This window comes from Nomascus leucogenys, chromosome 18, assembly GCF_006542625.1.
Source record: "Nomascus leucogenys isolate Asia chromosome 18, Asia_NLE_v1, whole genome shotgun sequence".
Lineage (NCBI taxonomy): Eukaryota > Metazoa > Chordata > Mammalia > Primates > Hylobatidae > Nomascus > Nomascus leucogenys.
The window spans coordinates 85,242,766-85,263,208 of record NC_044398.1 but is presented as its reverse complement, the minus strand read 5'-3'; the positions used below and the strand labels follow the sequence as shown (position 1 = coordinate 85,263,208).

At 46.5% G+C, this 20,443-nt stretch overlaps 1 protein-coding gene across 4 annotated transcripts in view; it reads right to left on the bottom strand.

The window, feature by feature from the left end:
• The window catches only part of SMG1 (SMG1 nonsense mediated mRNA decay associated PI3K related kinase), a 116,795-nt gene extending 107,401 nt beyond the window's left edge, over positions 1-9,394 (bottom strand). For 3 of the 4 annotated variants that reach the window (XM_030797958.1, XM_030797959.1, XM_030797960.1), the window contains exon 1: positions 9,198-9,394. Coding sequence is in view for 1 of the 4 variants with exons in the window: in XM_030797961.1 (XP_030653821.1) it covers positions 9,198-9,283 (86 nt within the window). In the remaining 3 variants the exon portion in view is untranslated. The remainder of the gene's footprint in view (positions 1-9,197) is intronic. The other variant, XM_030797961.1, reaches the window with a different exon arrangement.
• Between the last annotated feature and the right edge of the window lie 11,049 nt (positions 9,395-20,443).

The following is a 20,443-nucleotide window of genomic DNA, read 5'->3' as shown; positions in this document are numbered from 1 at the left end:
CAACATTATAAAACCAAGTATCTCTGCACGAGCAAACTCCACAAGAATTTACTACGTTATATTCTACATTAAAAAAACAAAAAACAAAAACAGAATAAGGGAGCATTTCCTATACATATGAAACCACAAAATTTCTGTACTCTTTACTGTTAGGCCTCTATACAACGGGAAGGATGTTTTATTTTATAGTTCCAAAAATAAAATGGGCTCTGAAAAACTTCAAGATAGTCAAAGACAGGTAACCAAAATGATGACAACGTGAAAAGATAACAAACAACAGCTCCTCTGAATCATTAAGGGTGGTCCAATGAAAGGAGCCTCAGGGATTTGTTTTAGGTGATTAGGATAAGGAACAAGAGTCAGGTAACAAAGGCAGAAAATCCTAAAGAATTGTTTAACAATTCAATGTTCCCAAAAGACACCATGGACCGCACTCCATTTTATATGACACTTATATGACATTCCATACATGTGTCTAACATGAAGATTGAGCAGATAAAAAGTATCACTTTAATAATCATCCTCAATCAACACCAGATAACAAATGAGGGGCTTTTGCTTATGGAAATTCTCACATATTGAGCTGAACACTTTTACCTTAATTAATTAATTTATTTTTTGAGACAGTTTCACTCTTGTTGCCCAGGCTGGAGTGCAATGGCCCGATCTCGGCTCACCACAACCTCCGTCTCCCGGGTTTAAGTGATTCTCCTGCCTCAGCCTCCCAAGTAGCTGGGATTACAGGCATACGCCACCACACCCAGCTAATTTTTGTATTTTTAGTAGACACGGGGTTTCTCCATGTTGGTCAGGCTGGTCTCTCCCGACCTCAGGTGATCCACCCACCTTGGCCTCCCAAAGTGCTGGGATTACAGGTGTGAGCCAACATACACAGCCTTATCTTAATTTAAATTGTTAAATATAAACATAATACTCAGGTCCTTAGCAGCCCCTTCTCTATATTGTTCCAGTTAACTGCCTCCCACTGCGATCTCTCTTGCACGTGCGTGCACGCACTCTAACACACACATTCTTTTTTTTTCTTAGACGGAGTCTTGCTCTTGTTGCCCAGGCTGGAGTGCAATGGCGCAATCTCAGCTCACCACAACCTCGGCCTCCTAGGTTCCAGCAATTCTCCTGCCTCAGCCTCCCAAGTAGCTGGGAATACAGGCATGCACCACCATACTCGGCTAATTTTGTATTTTTAGTAGAGACGGGGTGTCTCCATGTTGGTCAGGCTAGTGTCGAACTCCCGACCTCAGGAGATCCACCCACCTCAGCCTCCCAAACTGCTGGGATTACAGGCATGAGCCACCACGCCCGGCCCACAAACTTTTTCAAGAAGCAACTAGATTTAATCTTCCTAAATTGTGCCACTTTCCTGCAGGTAAAATTTCAATGATTCCCTAAAGTCACTCCAAATATACTTAAACTGGGCCAGGGTGGTGGCTCACGCCTGTAATCCCAGCACTTTGGGAGGCCGAGATGGGTGGATCACCTGAGGTCATGAGTTCAAGACAAGCCTGACCAACACGGTGAAACCCCACCTCTAGTAAATACAAAAAATTAGCCAGGTGCTGTGGTGTGTGCCTGTAATCCCTAGAGCTACTTGGGAGGCTGAGGAAAGAGAATTGCTTGAACCCAGGAGGCGGAGGTTGCAGTGAGCCAAAATGGCACCATTGTGCTCCAGCCTGGGCAACAAGAGCAAAAACTCCATCTCCAAAACAAACAAACAAACAAACAAACAAATAAAAACACTTGAACCATGATTCAAGGCCTACAATAGGGTTCCCAACCCAGTGCTTCAGCTTCACCTCTTATTTGTATTACTCCTCATAAGTACCCAATTCCTCTACACACTGACAATTTGCACCTGGCGTTATCCTAATTTTCTTCTAGTTGGGGGGATTCTCCCCCAAATTCACAGTCAAAATCGTACAGACCAATTCCATCACCCCACTGCTCCATACTTAACTGCCCTACAGCTTTCCCTCCTCTGACCCTCCAGGTTTTTGTTTTTTTGTTTTTGAGACAGTCTCGCTCTGTCACCCAGACTGGAGTGCAATGGCATGATCTTGGCTCACTGCAACCTCCACCTCCTGGGTTCAAGCAATTCTCCTGCCTCAGCCTCCCAAGTAGCTGGGATTACAGGCGCCCACCACTGCATCCAGCTAATTTTTATATTTTTAGTAGCGATGGGGTTTCACGATGTTGGCCTGTAACCCCAGCACTTTGGGAGGTCAAGGCGGGCAGATCACCTGAGGTCAGGAATTTAAGACCAGTCTGGCCAACCTGGTGAAACCCTGTCAATCACGCCACTGCACTCCAGCCTAAGTGACAGAGCAAGACTGTCTCAAAAAAAAAAAAAGGAAGGAAGGTAGGTATACTGAGAATTATATCACAAAATCCACATGCTCTACCCTTTACAAAGCCCTTTACTTTTCTCCCATAATAACTTATAGCCTCCTCGAAGACAGTGGTTTTACAAGTCATAAAAATCCTGGCCGTGGCCCAGTGCAGTAGCTTATGCCTGTAATCCCAGCACTTTGGGAGGCCAAGACAGGCAGATCACTTGAGGTCAGAAGTTCAAGACCAGCCTGGTCGACATGGTGAAACCCCGTCTCTACTAAAAATATAAAAATTAGCCAGGGGTAGTGGCGCATGCCTGTAATCCCAGCTACTCGGGAGGCTGAGGTAGGAGAATCGTTTGAACCCAGGAGGCTGAGGTTGCAGTGAGCCAAGATTGCACCAGTGCATTTCAGCCTGCAGCAAGACCCCACCTCAAAAAAAAATTTTTATATATATATATACACACACACACACACACACACACATCTCCCTAGAAGCATCAATATTTACTGAACCAGAGTATTTCATTACCTGTTATAAAAAACAAACAAAAAGGCCTTCCATTATACTAATTTATAAAGGAATCAAAACAAAAGGGGTTGGGGGGGTCCAGGCATGGTGTCTCACTCCTGTAATCCCAGCACTTTGAGAAGCCGAGGTGGGAACTTGAGGTCAGGAGTTTGAGACCAGCCTGGCCAACATGGCGAAACCCTGTCTCTAATACAAAAATTAGCCGGGCCTGGTGACATGCGCCTGTAGTCCCAGCTACTTGGGAGGCTGAGGCACGTGAATCGCTTGAACCCAGGAGGTGGAGGTTGTACTGAGCCAAGATCGTGCCACTGCACTCCAGTCTGAGAGAGAGAGTGAAACTATGTCTTAAAAAAAAAGGCCGGGTGCAGTGGCACACACCTGTAATCCCAGCACTTTGGGAGGCCGAGGCAGATGGATCACCTGAGGTCAGGAGTTCACGACCAGCCTAACATGGTGAAACCCCGTCTCTACTAAATATAAAAAAAATTAGCCAGGTGTGGTGGCACATGCCTGTAATCTGATCTACTTGGGAGGCTGAGACAGGAAAATCGCTTGTACCTGGGAGGCAGAGGTTGCAGTAAGCCGAGATTGCACCATTGCACTCCAGCCTGGACAAGAGCAAAACTCCGTCTCAAAAACAAAAAAAAAAACAAAAAAAAACTTGGGGTGAGGGGAAGGTTCAACTTAAAGATACAACTACTAAGTGTTTCATAAGGAATGACTTATTTCATAATGGAGTAGGAGTTTGACACATGGTGAGGCCCCATCTCTACAAAAAAATAAAAATAAAAAATTAGCGTGCCAAGCACGGTGGGTCACACCTGTGATCCCAGCACTTTGGGAGGCCAAGGAGGAAGGATCACTTGAGCCTAGGTATTCAAGACCAGCCCAGGCAGCATGGCAAAACCCCGTCTCTACAAAAAACAAAAAAAAATAAAGTAGCTGGGGGTGGTGACATGCACCTGTGGTCCCAGCTATTGGGAGGGTGAGGTAGGAGGACTTATTGAGCCTGGGAGGTGGAGGCTGCAGTGAGCTGAGATGGTTCCACTGCACTCCAACCTGGGCAATGGAGTGAGACTCTGTTTCAGAAAAAGAGAGAGGAGGCTAGGTGTGGTGGCTCACGCCTGTAATCCTAGCACTTTGGGAGGCCGAAGCGGGTGGATCACCTGAGGTCAGCAGTTCAAGACCAGCCTGGCCAACATGGTGAAATCCCATCTCCACTAAAAACACAAAAATTAGCCGGGCATAGTGGCATGCACCTGTATTCCCAGCTACTCGGGAGGCTGAGACAGGAGAATCACTTGAACCAGGGGGTGGAGGTTGCAGTGAGCTGAGATTGTGCCACTATACTCCAGCCTGGGCGATAAAGTAAAACTCTGTCTCCAAAAAAAAAAAAAAAAAAAAGAGAGAGAGAGAGAGGGAGGGAGAGAGGGAGAGGAAAAATAAATAAGTTAGCCAGGTGTGGTGGTATGCACCTGTGGTCCCAGCTACTCAGGAGGCTGAGGCGGGAGGATTCCCAGAGCCCAGGAAGTCAAGGCTGCAGTGGGCAGTGATTGCACCACTGCACTCCAGCCTGGGCAACAGAGCAAGAGTGTATCTCAAAAAAGAGGAAAGAAAAGAAATGAAAAACATAAAAACAAACGTTCCTTTAGTTTTATATTTTTATTTTTTAGTTTATTATGGGTGTTTTACTCTCCCCCAAGTAAAAGAGCCATACACAATTTGCTGAAATTTTCCTTAGTGTACTTTGAAATCTGTGGAACAGAACTGGCAATCACTGAATTCTATTTGACTCTAGTTCCATTTAATATTAGACTGGCGTGAAAGTAATTGTGGTTTTTGCCAAAACCGCAATTACTTTTGCACCCACCTAACAGGTATAAAATATGTAACTTCACTTAATTTTATCCTTTATGTATTTCCCTATATTATGTACCTAACGACATCAAACAGTACAGACTGATAAAAGGCTGAATAGACAACTCTGGTTTCAAAAATCCAGCTTCTCACAACATCAGACATACTAGTATACAGCTTTTCTAATTTCACAACGCATTTCTATTTTTTGGTCTTTCACAATAGAGAAGATGTGTGTACTTTTGAATACTTTGATCTGTCTACAATCTACCAAAATTGGAAGATGTTTTTATTATACAGTTTCATCCTTTTAGAAGTATAGAAAGATCCTAAGTTTGGGCACAGTAAGACACTCAGTATAGATCTACTACTAAACAAGTAAGACCAATTACACAATTAATGTCCTAACACCCCAAGTGGAGAAGTAAAATCTACTTGTTTTCTGTGGACTTGACTGCCTTCTCTTCTTTGTTGAATTAATCAATCTATTTGACTCCAATGTCAAATTAATCAGTCACTTTAGAATATTAAAATGTGCAATTATGAATTACACATTTAATTTTAAAACACAACATTCTGATCTCTATCTTGACTGATACTAAAAGATTATCTTCCAAACTAAGGTGGGAAAAATGACAGACTTTAGCTATTGGCAATGATAGGTCATTTTTTTAGGGAAGAGGAGTAAAGAGGGCAACCTCCATAGGTCAGATATCCTTTTGTTCTAAGAAGCCACCACTCCTGTTTCTTCATATGAAAAAAACCAGAGGCATCCAGTGGTTCCCAAAACCTTCTCAACTTTATGCTTAAGGAACCCACAGATTTCAGATAATACAACTGACCTAAGACCACTCATTTACTCATTTGTTTAACCATTCTTTTTTTTTTTTTTTTTTTTGAGGAGTCTTGCTCTGTTTCCCAGGCTGGAGTGCAGTGGTGTGATGTCGCTCACTACAACCTCCACCTCTCAGGTTCAACTGATTCTCCTGCCTCAGCCTCCCAAGTGACTGGGATTACAGGCATGCACCACCACATCCCGCTATTTTTTTTTTTTTTTTTTTTTAAAGTAGAGACGGGGATTCACCATGTCAGTTGGCCAGGCTGGTCTCGAACTCCTGACCTCAGGTGATCCACTCACCTCAGCCTCCCAAAGTGCTGGGATTACAGGCGTGAGCCACTGCCCCTGGCCTGCTTAACCATTCTTAAATGTCGGGTGCGGTGGCTCACACCTGTAATCTCAACAGTTTGGGAGGCTGAAGGTGGGCAGATTGCTTCAGTTCAGGGGTTCAAGACCAGCCTGGGCAACGTGGTGAAAACCCCATCTCTACAAAAAATACAAAAATGAGCCGGGCTGGTGGCAAGCGCCTGTAGCCCCAGCTACTTGTGGATGCTGAGGCAGGAGGCTTGAGCCTGTGAGGTCGAGACTGCAGTAAGCCAAGTATTTGTGCCGCTGCACTCCAGCCTGGGTGACACAGCAAGACCCTGTCTCAAAAAAATTTACAGAAGAGTTGACTGAGAGCACAGTGAATGAAAAGGAAGACTATAAGCCAGTGCCATATAAATGCTTACTGTTGGAGGTATGCTTCTATGGACCATGGGTTTGCCCTCTTGCCATATGACATTCAGCCACCTAGAACACTTCCTGTCAGTATGTGTGAAGTATCATGTGTGGTCAAAATTGACTCAACAGTCATTTTCCACACCAACTGGCAAACTAACACTAAAAGAAACCAACAAGTGTTGCTTTTTCAAAAGCCTAAATCGGCTGAGTGGGGTGACTTACACCTGTAATCCCAGCACTTTGGGAGGTCAAAGCAGGTGGATCACCTGAGTCAGGAGTTCAAGACAGGCTGGCCAACATGGCGGAACCCGGCCTCTACTAAAAATACAAAAATTAGCTGGGCGCCTGTAATCCCAGCTACTCAGGAGGCTGAGGCAGGAGAATTTTTCCTTGAAACCGGGAGGCAGAGGCTGCAGTGAGTCGAGATTACACCACTGCACTCCAGCCTGGGAGACACAGCAAGACTCCATCTCAGGAAAAAAAAAAAAAAAAAGCCTACATCAAGGAAAACAGAACCAAAACACCAGGGACAAAATGGTACAAAAGAGGCAAAAAAAAATTAATCAAAATTATTCAGATAAACCATAATAAATGTGCCTGCATCTGAAGATGTTCTAAACCTTCATTTAAGCAAGAAGCAAGATAAAGATTCGTTCTGTCAGTTACCTGGAGTCTGCCATCTTTCTGAATAGGGGACAGAATCACCTCAAATTTAACTAATAAAAATTTATGACTTGGCAAACACCCCAGGTATTTTTCTTGACTAACAAATCAGCTATGACAATCTTAGAAACAAATCAAGTCATGCTATGGGGTATGTCCACACTTCCCTGTTCCCTCTACAGCAGGAGAAAATCAAATCTTTCCAACATCCTAACAAACTGTTACTCCCTGTAACCAAATGTATCACAGTATCGTCTACCAAGGCGTTACATTCTGAAACTTTGTTACAAAGCACAGCTTCAAAGAAACCTTGTAGGCTTTCTTGTAAGCTCCTCCCTTCCCCCCATCGCCCCTCCCCAGAGCCAAGAAATAAAGCACTTGAAAGAAACAACATGGATAATATTTATTAATAGCTCATGTACATATTCCATAACTACATAAGCCATTTGGCTTCATACCTGTCAGCAATGAAGTCAAGTGGCCCCAGCACGTGGCTGCGACTCTTCTCTATTTATTTAGAACTACAAACTACAATTTACACTTTTCCAAAAGCTCTAGGACTATTTGGGAAGGGCACTTTATTCTTCTAAAAGGTTACTAAATTCTCTTATATACTTATACTGATCACAATACTGAAAAATAATAGAAAATCCATTAATAATAGAAAATCCAAAAATAATAGAAATAATCCAAAATAATAGAAATACATTAATAGACAATAATAGAAAATCCATTAATAGAAAATCCAAAAATAATAGAAAATCATTCATTTACCACCTAATTTGTTAGATGCCAGAAAATCAAATTTCACACATTTCAATAAAAAGGCAAAACCAAGCATGTCAATCACAGAAAAAAAAATACTTAATCAACTAATTTTATTTAAAGCACTCACAAACTCTTAAGTGGTACAAGACAAGTCAACGCCATGTTTATCGAACAATTTTTTTTTTTTACGACTAAACATCTCAATTCTAGACTCAGGCACTAATTATTAAAGTCATCTAGTTATAGACACCAATTCTCAACAGACACAGTATTTGGAAAGGCATATTAAACAGACTAAGATGTGTACCACCCATTACCCAAAGTTAATTTTATTGATTTTTCTAATGAGTCTTCAAATGTTACATTCTAACATCTTAGCAAATTATTTCCAAATACTGTTGGAATTACATGTAACTATCAGGAAACAAAAGGGCTTCCCAACAACTTGTACGTTCTACATTATTTGGCCAGTTTCTGGACAATCATAATACAATTGTGCTCCAAAGTAGGAGAGTTCCATGAATCAATAACCCCTAAAATACATTTCTGTACATTTAAGGAGTTCTAAGCATTGGGTTAAATTCCAAACAGACTCTGAATACAAGCATTTATTTAGTAAGAGAGGTTAGAATAAATCAGTCCTAAATTAGGCACAGCTGCCCCCACCTTGATCAAAAAGACAGGAAACTGCATTTATTTATAAAGTGAATGTTCCTAATATATTCAAATCTAATTAAGCCCCCAAACGGTCTGAGATCAAATCCTCCATAAAAGAGGAAATTCTCTAGACTTCTAAGTGGGTGCCCAAAGAGTTCACTCAAGTGTCCAGGTATGAATTACGATTCACCACAGTAACCGGCCTTGCACTTAGGGAAAACTTCCATCGCCCAAGACCAGAGTGGGTCGATTCCATGAACAGTCACACAATCTCATCTCATACTCCACTAATGAATGTTCTGCCTAAAGTCACAGCAATGCCTTAGCTGGAGTTTTGTTTTGGTTTTTTCGATATTAACACGTGGGGGGTCACAGAAAGGAACACAGGTTAGAAGATCTCTCACGTGGCGGCTGAAAGAGGGGGGAACCGAGAAAGTGAATGAGTTAACAGGGAGGGTCCTGGACTCTCAGGATCTCCCAACTCGGGGTCGGGGGGAGGCGGTAACTGGAATGCCCCCCGGACCCCAGCCTCTTTCTCACTTTCTGGTCCCGACCCTAGGCCAGTGCCACCGCCGGGAGCCCCGGGTTTCGGCTCCCGCCCCGGGCTGAACAAGCAGGGAGGGGAGGCACTTAGGCCTCGCCTCCCCGCGGCCTTCCTCCCCCAGCAGGGGCGGAGGAGACCCAGGAAGCCGCGCCCGGCTCCGAGGGATGGAGGGCCTAGGCCGCGCCTCCCAGCCCCGCAGCCTTAGGCCTCGGCCCGCCCGAGGCGGAGCCCGGGAGGTCGGGGCGGGGTCCCGGGCCGGTCACCCACCTGGGTTGCCAGTCATTCCAGCTCCGCGGATACTTGGTGCCGCCGCCGCCGCTGCTCAGCCGAGACCCCGGGGCTCTGCGGCTCATTACCTTCCCCGACACGACATGGCCAAGCGCCGCCGCCCAAAGAAGCGCGAGTCGCCGCCCGAACCGGCCGCCGCCGACACCCCGCTCCGGCCCGGAGCTAAGGAGGAAGCCGAGGAGGAGGAGGAGGAGGAGGAGGAGGAGGAGGCGGCGGAGGGCGGGGGAAGAGGACGGCCGTTCCGGGTTCCGCCTGAGCCCGCAGCGCAGGACGAGGAGGCGGGAGCGGCGCGGTGAGAGAGAGGCAGATGAAGGGGAGGCGACGTCTCTTCCAGGGCCGTACGCGGCCCACGACGCCGGGGCCCCGGAGGACGAGGACGACGAGAAGCAGGCAGTAGCGGCAGCTCCTCAGGCTCACACGGCCACTGCTTCCCCGCCTCCCGGCTCCGCCCGCCGCGCCGCCGCTGTCGCACGGCATGCTGGGAGCGAGGGGCGGGGTCGGCGCCCGCCGGGCCTGGGGAGAGAGGCGGGTCCTGCCGGCGGGGCGGGGCCGAGAGAGGCGGGTCGATAGCAGGCCGCCCCGCCCCCCACGTCCCCAGGCTCTTGGAGGGCGCAGAGGTCTGGGCGTAGCGGTGACGAATCCTAAGACAGGGGATCTCCACTACCGCGGCCACACACTTTTCTCCCAAACGCTTCCCGGAAAGCACCGGACCCCCCGAGGGCCGGGCAGTCAGGTGTAAACAGGCGTCCAATCAAGGACCTGCGGTGGGGAGGGGCGGGGCTGGTGCCGTGGGGTGCGCGCGCACACAGGCGTGCCCTTGGATTCACGTGCGCCAGTTTTCCCACTTTCTACGGGGCGGGGTGGAAAGTGAAAATAGTAAGATCGAGAGGTGGATATCCACCTTCCCAACCTCCACCTGAAATGTGCCCATCGAGTCCCGGCACCTTTTATCATTTCTTAACAATGAAAAAAACTAAACGATGGAAGGGAAGGGAGTACCCACGACCACCAAACCCTGTCCTCTGCAATGTGAAATGTGCCTTGAAGTCCTCTCACCCTGAGGCTTGCCCGCCTTCTGCTGGTGGAAGAAGCTGGGGGCTAGGCGCGGTGGATCACGCCTGTAATCCCAGCACTTTGGGAGGCCGAGGTGGGCGGATCATCTGAGGTGAGGAGTTCCAGACCAGCCTGGCCAACAGGGAGAAACCCCGCCTCTACTAAAAATACAAAAATTAGCTGGGCATGGTGGAGGGCGCCTGTAATCCCAGCTACTTGGGAGGCTGAGGCAGGGGAATCGCTTGAACCCAGTAGGCCGAGGTTGCAGTGAGCCGAGATCAGACCACTGCACTCCAGCCTGGACAACAAGAGTGAGACTCTGTCTCAAAAAAATAAAAAGAGAGAGAGAGGAGAGAGGGGAGAGAGAGAGAAAGGAGGGAGGGAAGAAAAAAGGAAGGAAGGAAGGAAGAGAGGGAGGGAGGGAGGGGAGGGGAGGCCGGGCGCGGTGGCTCACGCCTGTAATCCCAGCACTTTGGGAGGCCGAGACGGGCGGATCACGAGGTCAGGAGATCGAGACCATCCTGGCTAACACGGTGAAACCCCGTCTCTACTAAAAATACAAAAAATTAGCCGGGCGTGATGGCGGGCGCCTGTAGTCCCAGCTACTCCAGAGGCTGAGGCAGGAGAATGGCGTGAACCCGGGAGGCGGAGCTTGCAGCGAGCCGAAATCGTGCCACTGCACTCCAGCCTGGGCGACAGAGCAAGACTCTGTCTCAAAAAAACAAAGAAAAAAGAGAAGCAGCTGGGTAGAGGAGACGTACCTGACCATTTACCAACCATGACATGCCCCATGCCCCAGGGAAAAAATTCCCTAAAGCATCTGATGCATAACGTGAATGCATACATATTTTTTAAAAGGTGGGCCAGGATGCTCCTTAAACAAGTGTCTAAACCTTATCTGCATAAGGAGTCTTAACCTGTCATTTTATGTTGCAAAGAAAAGGTCTTTTTTTTTTTTTTTTTTTTTTTTTTGAGACGGAGTCTCGCTCTATCACCCAGGCTGGATGGAGTGCAGTGGCGTGATCTCGGCTCACTGCAAGCTCCGCCTCCCGGGTTCACACCATTCTCCTGCCTCAGCCTCTCCGAGTAGCTGGGACTACAGGCGCCCGCCACCACGCCCGGCTAATTTTTTGTATTTTTAGTAGAGACGGGGTTTCACCGTGGTCTCGATCTCCTGACCTTGTGATCCGCCCGCCCCGGCCTCCCAAAGTGCTGGGATTACAAGCGTGAGCCACCGCGCCCGGCAAGAAAAGGTCTTTATATATCGCTTGTGCAATTAAAAATTGTTACCAAAAGTACTTGAAGATTACGCGGAGTCGATACCTCCACACTCATGCATATCCCCTCCACCTTGAGCTCCTTGCTTATGGCCACCAATCCCTCACTAAGGGAGGATCCTGCCAGTTCTAAATGATGGGGACTACAAAAAATACAAAAATTATCCGGCGTGGTAGCTCGTGCCTGTGGTCCCAGGAACTCAGGAGGGTGAGGCAGGAGGATGACTTGAGTCCAGCGGGTGGAGGCTGCAATGACTTATGATCCCGCCACTGCATTCCAGCCTGGGCTGCGGAGGGTAGGGAGGGTAGGTAGGGTAGGGAGGGAGGGAGGAGAAGAAAGAGAAAAGGCGGGGCATCATGGATGGCTGACTCCTGTAATCCCAGCACTTTGGGAGGCCGAGGTGGGTGGATCACTTGAGGTCAGGAGACCAGCCTGGCAAACATGGTGAAACCTCGTCTCTACAAAAAATTACAAAAATTAGCCAGGCATGGTGGCGCATGCCTGTAGTCCCAGCTATTCGGGGAAGCTGAGGCATGAGGATTGCTTGAACCCGGGAGTCAGAGGTTGCAGTGAGTTGAGATCGTGCCACTGAACTCCAGCCTGGGTGACAGAGCAAGACTGTCTCAAAAAAAAAAAAAAAATCATTTAGGTGAAGTGATTCATGACTGTAATTCCAGTGATGGGAGGCTGAGACTGGAAGATCCTTGAGCCTGGGAGTTATAGGCCAGCCTGAGCAACATAGTGAGATCCCCATCTCTACAAAAATAATATTAAAATTTTTTTTTCAGACGGAGTTTCACTCTTGTGGCCCAGGCTGGAGTGCAATGGTGCGATCTCAGCTCACTGCAACCTCCGCCTTCCAGGTTCAAGCAAGTCTCCTGCCTCAGCCTCCCAAGTAGCTGAGATTACAGGCACATGCCACCACGCCCGGCTATTTTGATAAAATTAAAAAAATTTTTTTAAATTAGACAAGTTAAAAATTGCTTGAGCAACTGGACACAATCTCTGGTACTACCTTTCTTTTTCTTTTTTTTATTTTTATTTTTATTTATTTATTTATTTATTTATTTTGAGATGTAGTCTCGCTCTGTCGCCCAGCCTGGAGTGCAGTGGCGCAATCTCAGCTCACTGCAAGCTCTGCCTCCCGGGTTCAAGCCATTCTCCCACCTCAGCCTCCCGAGTAGCTGGGATTACAGGCGCCTGCCAGCACGCCCGGCTAATTTTGTTTTTTGTATTTTTAGTGGAGACGGGGTTTCACCGTGTTAGCCAAGATGGTCTCAATCTCCTGACCTCGTAATCTGCCCGCCTCGGCCTCCCAAAGTGATGGGATTACAGGCGTGAGCCACCGCGCGCCTGGCCCTCTTTTTCTTTTTCTTTTTTTTTTTCGAGACAGAGTCTTGCTCTGTCACCCAGGCTGGAGTGCAGTGGCGCAATCTCGGCTCACTGCAAGCTCCGCCTCCCGGGTTCACGCCATTCTCCTGCCTCAGCCTCTCCGAGTAGCTGGGACTACAGGCGCCCGCCACTACGCCCGGCTAATTTTTTGTATTTTTAGTAGAGACGGGGTTTCACCGTGGTCTCGATCTCATGACCTCGTGATCCGCCCGCCGGCCCTCTTTTTCTTTATTGGTCAAAATATTATCCAACTGGGCATATGGATGTGGAGGCATGCCTGTGATCCCAATTACTTGGGAGGCTGAGGTGGGAGAATCGCTTGAGCCCACGAGTTTCAGGCTGTGGTGAGCTGTAATGGTGCCTCTGCACTCCAGCCTGGGCAACAGGATGAGACCGTTTCTTAAGGGGACGGAAAAAATCACTCTGGCTGTGGCAGATTTCCTTAGGATAGATTCCAAGAAGTGGAGTTATTGGGGAAAAGGCTGTTAATGATTTTAAGTCTTTGGATACAGACTGTTAAATTGCTTTCCAGGAAGTTTCTGCCAATGATACTCTGATACTTTCTGTGTCCTCATACCACCCTTTGTCAACACTGAGTGTTTTTGAGGGTTAATTATTTCTATGGGAGAAGTTAAAAAAAAAAAAAAAGACAACAAAGAAATTGCTTCAGGTGGGGCACGGTAGCTCACGCCTGTAATCCCAGCACTTTGGGAGGCTGAGGTGAGAGAATCACTTAAGCCCAGGAGGTGGAGGTTGCAGTGAGCCTAGATCGTGCCACTACACTCCAGCCTGGGCGACAGAGTGAGACTCCATCTTAATAAAATAAATCAAATTAATCAAATGTAAGCAACTCTCATAACTTCCAACATTTTTTTCTTCTTCCTTTTGGTAGTTCTGCCTCTCTGGTTCCATTAGGATTTCCCTACTCCATTTCAGTCATGGGAACCGAGTTACTGTTCCTGAAACACACCAAGCCTTTCTGGCCTCTGGATTTTTGTACTTGCTGTTCCCGCCATCTGGAATGCCTTGCCTGCATTTGTTCCCATCAAGGTTGGAACTAGCAAAGTGACAGGTGATGGAGTTGCTGAGGGAGCAAAATTTAAGGAGGCACCTACTCCCAGGGTCATGCAAAAGCCAACTTTCCATTTGCACAAGCCTGTGAGTGAGTCCCTCCTTAAATTTGAGGCTCTACTGTAATCCCAGCTACTCAGGAGGCTGGGGCAGAATTTTTTGAACCTGGGAAGCAGAGGTTGCAGTGGGCCGAGATCCTGCCATTGCGCTCCAGCCTGGGCAGCAGGTCGAGAATCCGTCTAAAAAAAAAAAATAATGAGGCTCTAGGCACCACATTTGCCTTAATCGGGCCCCTGCCCTGATTTTCCTGGCCTGTCTCATCTCCAGACAGGTTTGCTTTGACCTCCCTGCCCATAAAAGCTGGCCAGTGCCCTTTCCAGGTACTCTGTCACACACCCTATTTCTTTCCTTGGTAGTACCCGGCACCATCTGCAAGTAATGGGTTTCTTTGCACATTTAGCATCTGTCCAACCCTTAGGATATTAGCTTTGCAAGAGCAAAGGTCACATCTATCTCAGCCCTACCTCCTCTATACTCAGCATACAGCACAGCACCTGACCATAGGAAGCACTCGAGAAACGGGAGGAATGAAATGGAAATTATCTAAAATAAGGATCAAGATTGATACAGAAGTATTCATCTCAGTTTTACTTGTTAATAGCAAAACAAAAACAAAACACCTGGAAATTATACTAATGCTCAACAATAGGAAACTGATTAGGATGCAGTACATTCAGAGTTGAAATTTTCTGCAGCCATTACAAATTACATTTGTGAAGTTTTTGTTTTTGTGTGGGTTTTTTTTTTTTTTTTTTGAGAAGGAGTTTTTTTTGCTCTTTTTGACCAGGCTAGAGGGCAGTGTCTCGATCTCGGCTCACTGCAACCTCCGCCTCCTGGGTTCAAGCGATTCTGCCTCAGCCTCCTGAGGAGCTGGAATTACAGCCATGTGCCACCACGCTCGGCTAATTTTTGTATTTTTAGTAGAGGTGGGGGTTTCTCCATGTTGGTCAGGCTGGTCTTGAAGTCTCAACCTCAGGTGATCTGCCCACCTTGGCCTCCCAAAGTGCTAGGATTATAGGCATAAGCCACCGCACCCGGCCAAGAATTTTTAATGAAATTGGAAAAGTAAGGCCGGGCGCGGTGGCTCACGCTTGTAATCCCAGCACTTTGGGAGTCCGAGGCGGGTGGATCACGAGGTCAGGAGATCGAGACCACGGTGAAACCCCGTCTCTACTAAAAAATATATATATATAAAAAATTAGCCGGGCGTGGTGGCGGGCGCCTGTAGTCCCAGCTACTCGGCGAGGCTGAGGCAGAATGGCGTGCACCCCGGAGGCGGAGCTTGCAGTGAGCGGAGATCGCGCCACTGCACTCCAGCCTGGGTGACAGAGCAAGACTCCGTCTCAAAAAAAAAAAAAAAGAAAAGAAAAAAAAAAGAAATTGGAAAAATATTATGTTAACATGCTAAACAAACAATAAAAGCATGAGATTAAAAAATGAGGAGGCTGAGGCAGGAGAATCGCTTGAACTGGGAAGGCAGAGGTTGCCGTAAGCTGAGATTGCACCATTGCACTTCAGCCTGAGCAACAAGAGCGAAATTCCATCTAAAAATAAAAAAATAAAAAGAACATGTGCTATGACCTTTTTAAAAAGTGTGGGGTCACGGTGGTGCAAGCCTGTAATCCCAGCCCTTTGGGAGGCCGAGGCAGGTGGATCACCTGAGAAGAGGAGTTCAAGATTAGCCTGGCCAACATGGTGAAACCTTGTCTTTAATAGAAATACAAAAATTAGCCGGGCATTGTGGCGCACACCTGTAATCCCAGCTATTCAACAGGCTGAGGCGGGAAGATAGCTTGAACCTGGGAGGCAGAGGTTTCAGTGAGCCGAGATTGGACCACTGCACTCCAGCTTGGGGAACAGAGTGACACTCCGACTCAAGAAAAACAAAAAAGAAATGCACAGAAAGTGAAGGAAGGAGTTTGTAATCCCAGCACTTTGGGAGGCTGAGGCGGGTGGATCACGAGGTCAGAAATGGAGACCATCCTGGCTAACACGGTGAAACCCCGTCTCTACTAAAAATACAAAAAATTAGCCTACTAAAAATACAAAAAATTAGCTGGGCATGGTGGCGGGCGCCTGTAGTCCCAGCTACTCGGGAGGCTGAGGCAGGAGAATGGCAAGAACTCGGTAGGCAGAGTTTGCAGTGAGCGAATATCACACCACTGCACTCCAGCCTGGGTGACAGAGAGAGACTCCGTCTCAAAAAAAAAAAAAAAAGAAAAAAAGAAGATAATGGCCAGGTGCAGTGGCTCACGCCTGTAATTCCAGCACTTTGGGAGGCAGAGGCAGGCGGATCACGAGGTCAGGAGTTTGAGACCATCCTGGCTAACACGGTGAAACCCCGTCTCTACTAAAAATACAAAAACAAAATTAGCCAGGCGTGGTGACACACGCCTGTAGTCCCAGCTACTTGGGAGGCTGAGGTGGGAGGTGGAGCTTGCAGTGAACCGAGATGGCGCCGCTGCATTCCAGCCTGGGCGACAGAGCAAGACTCCGTCTCAAAAAAAAAAAAACGAAAGAAAGAAAGAAAAAAAGAAGATAACATATTAACCTACTATTTAAGACCTGTGATAAATGGAATCATGGGTGATTTTTTCCCCCTGCTTCTTGCTATTTCCTAATGTAGAAGTGATATTTGTAAAACTTTTGTTTGTTTGTTTGTTTTGAGCCTCTGTCACCCAGGCTAGAGTGCAATGGCGCGATCTCGGCTCACCGCAACCTCCGCCTCCCGGGTTCAAGCGATTCTCCTGCCTCAGCTTCCCGAGTAGCTGGTATTACAGGCATCTGCCACCATGCCCGGCTAATTTTTGTATTTTTAGTAGAGACAGGGTTTCACCATGCTGGGCAGGTTGGTCTCAAACTCCTGACCTCAGGTGATCTGCCCACCTCTGCCTCCCACAGGTGTAAGCCACTGTGCCCGGCCTAAAACAAAAATTTAAAAAGCTAAAAGTAAGCATTCAATAAACAGGTGTTGAATGAATGAACAGAGAATGAATACTCTTAGGGTGTGGCAGTGACTCAGACCAACTGAGTAAACTTTAGCCAAGACATCAAGTCTTAGCTCTAAAAATAGTGACCAACTCTACCTAATGTTTATTGAGCATTTATTTTTATTTTATTTGATTTTATTTTGAGACGCAGTCTCGCTCTGTCGCCCAAGCTGGAGTGTAGTAGCACCATCTCGGCTCCCTGCAACCTCCGCCTCCCAGGTTCAAGCAATTCTCCTGCCTCAGCCTCCCGAGCAGCTGGGACTACAGGCATGTGCCACCATGCCCAGCTAATTTTTGTGTTTTTAGTAAAGACAGGATTTCGCCATGTTGGCCAGGCTGGTCTCGAACTCCTGACCTCAGGTCATCTGCCCACCTCGGCCTCCCAAAGTGCTGGGATTCCAGGCATGAGCCATGGCACTCGGCCTTTATTGAGCATTTATTAATGCAAAAGCACTCAGTCAAATGATCAATATGAGTTGTTACTTCAAGGAATTCCCCCAAACCATGCTAAGGTAGGTATCAATGTGGCATTTTACACTTTGGGGCTGTGATACCAACAGAAGCTAGCTCCTTGCGCAAGGTCACCCAGCTGGTAGAAGGCAGGGCCAGGAAGGGAATGTCACAGGCAGAGACAGAAGGGACATTTGGCCCCAACTCCACATTTGTCAAAGGCGTCAGATTTAGACCTTTGACGTGATTGCCTAGTGAAGTTATACGCAGAGTCCCAGAGACACATGAACAGGTAGGAAGTCTGAAGTTAACAAACTGTGTCTCATTACCAGCCCACACACCTGTAGAGGCTGTGCATGGCATTCATACTTCCTAATAAATTATATTATTACCTGGTGAATATGCAATTATATCGCTTCATAGTTTGTTTCCCCTTGTGTTAAAAGTGTTCAAAACATAAAAAGGAAACAAAATATAGTACAAATTTTGAATGCTCTTTGTTATTTCTTAAATTTTTGATATACTCAGAGCCTCAAAAACTGTGAGTAACGTGATCCTGTCTTAACTCCTAAAAGACCTTCCAGTAAGGTTTCGAACACAAACCAACCCCAGGGTCTTTCATCACCAGGATTTTCCTAGAAATCTTCCACACTTCCTAGAGAGACACTGTACTGACATTTATTCTCTAAGTAAACAAAAGAGAACTCTCTCTTTTGTTTTCTTTTGACCCTATGTCTGGCCCAGCATTAACCCCCATTAGGCACCAAGAATTGAGGAACTTTATTCTCAAGCAGGAGACTGAACTTACATGGGTAATTTTTAAAATGCAATCTTAAAAGCGAATCCACATCATAAAGACATTAAAGCAGATTTTTCAAAAAGAAAAACAGTAGCCTTCTTGTTCCTGCTCCCAGCTAGGAAATCTTTGTCACAGGTCAGGCTCCCTCAGTAAGGGCTATTTTTATAGCGAGTTTTCAAGTTGGTGCAGGAGGAATTTGGCTGAGAAACCTCATGACACATTTGAAATCTCCACTTGGGCAGTCTCAGCTTGAGGCAGGGGCCAAAATTCTATAAATCAGGGCACAAGAAGTGCTGCCCAGTGGCTCATGCATTCTTTCAACAATAAAATAGGAAGCCAGTGATGCTCATCTTAAGCTATTTGTAACTTACAAATTGGAGAAAACAAGAAAGTGAAATTCTCCTGTGTTTGGTCCTGAACTGCCCAAGGACTGGCATGGTGATTTTAATGGAGCTAACTCCTTTGCTTTCCCTGATTAATCCATTATTAGGGATATATGTAAATAAAATGCGAAATCATGTAAATAAAATCTCCCAACAGCAAGTTACTGCCCTCTATTGTTTATACAGTTATCATTTAACATTTTAAAAAAGATATGCGCCAGGCGCAGTGGCTAATGCCTGTAATTCCAGCACTTTGGAAGGCCGAGGTGGGCGGATCACAAGGTCAGGAGATCAAGACCATCCTGGCTAACACGGTGAAACCCCGTCTCTACTAAAAATACAAAAAATTAGCCTACTAAAAATACAAAAAATTAGCCGGGCTTGGTGGCAGTCGCCTGTAGTCCCAGCTACTTGGGAGGCTGAGGCAGGAGAATGGCGTGAACCCGGGAGGCGGAGCTTGCAGTGAGCTGCGATCGTGCCACTGCACTCCAGCCTGGGCGACAGAGTGAGACTCCACTTAAAAAAAAAAAAAAAAAATCCTGTGTAAGTCTTTTTTTCTATCCATAGTAAAGTATTTCTGAAGAACTGTATTGTGTAGAGGTGAAATTTAAAAAAAAAAAAAAAATTTTTTTTCTTTTTTGAGACGCTCTTGTTGCCCAGGCTGGAGTACAGTGGCGTGATCTCAGCTCACTGCAACCTCTGCCTCCCGGTTTCAAGCGATTCTCCTGCCTCAGCCTCCTGAGGAGCTGGAATTACAGGCATGTGCCACCACGCTTGGCTAATTTTTGTATTTTTAGTAGAGATGGGGATTTCTCCATGTTGGTCAGGCTCGTCTCGAACTCCCAACCTCAGGTGATCCCCCCGCCTCGGCATCCCAAAGTGCTGGGATTACAGGGATGATCCCGGCCTTTAAAAAAAAATTAATCTAATTTATTTATTTATTTTGAAACCACGTTATGAGACTGGCTAATTTTTGTATTTTTGGTAGAGACAGGGTTTTGCCTTGTTGCCCAGGCTGATCTCAAACTCCTAGGCTCAAGTAATCCACCTACCTCAGCCTGCCAAAGTGCTGGGATTACAGGCGTGAGCTCTGAACTCTTTACTTTGAATGCTAATTACAAGCTTTTTCTGGCCAGAGGTATTTCATCTTCCTTTATATCTTTGGCTTTTAGTAGGAGCCCCTAGAATTGTAGCCTTCTATTTCTCCCTCATTTTTTCTTTTTTAAAGAAAGAAAGCTTGTATTTGTATTTTATTTAATTTGTATAAATTTAAGAGGTACAAGTGCAGTTTTGTTACATGCATAGATTGCCGAGTGGTCAAGTTAGGGCTTTTAGGGTCTCCATCACCTGAATAACATACATTGTACCCATTAAATAATTTCTCATCATGCATTGTATCCATTAAGGAATTTCCCATCATCCACACCCCTCCCATCCCATCACTGTTCTAAGGAGTCTCCATTGTCTATCATTCCACCCTTTATGTCTGGACAGGGCAAAGTGGCTCACGCCTGTAATCCCAGCACTTTGGGAGGCTGAGGTGTGTGGCTCACCTGAGGTCAGGAGTTCGAGACCAGCCTGGCCAATATGGTGAAACCCAATCTCTACTAAAAATACAGTCTTGGCTCACTGCAACCTCTGCCTCCTGGGTTCAAGCGATTCTCCTGCCTCAGCCTCCTGAGTAGCTGGGACTACAGGTGTGATACACTGCACCCGGCAAGTTTAACTTTTTATAAATAAAGAGTTAAA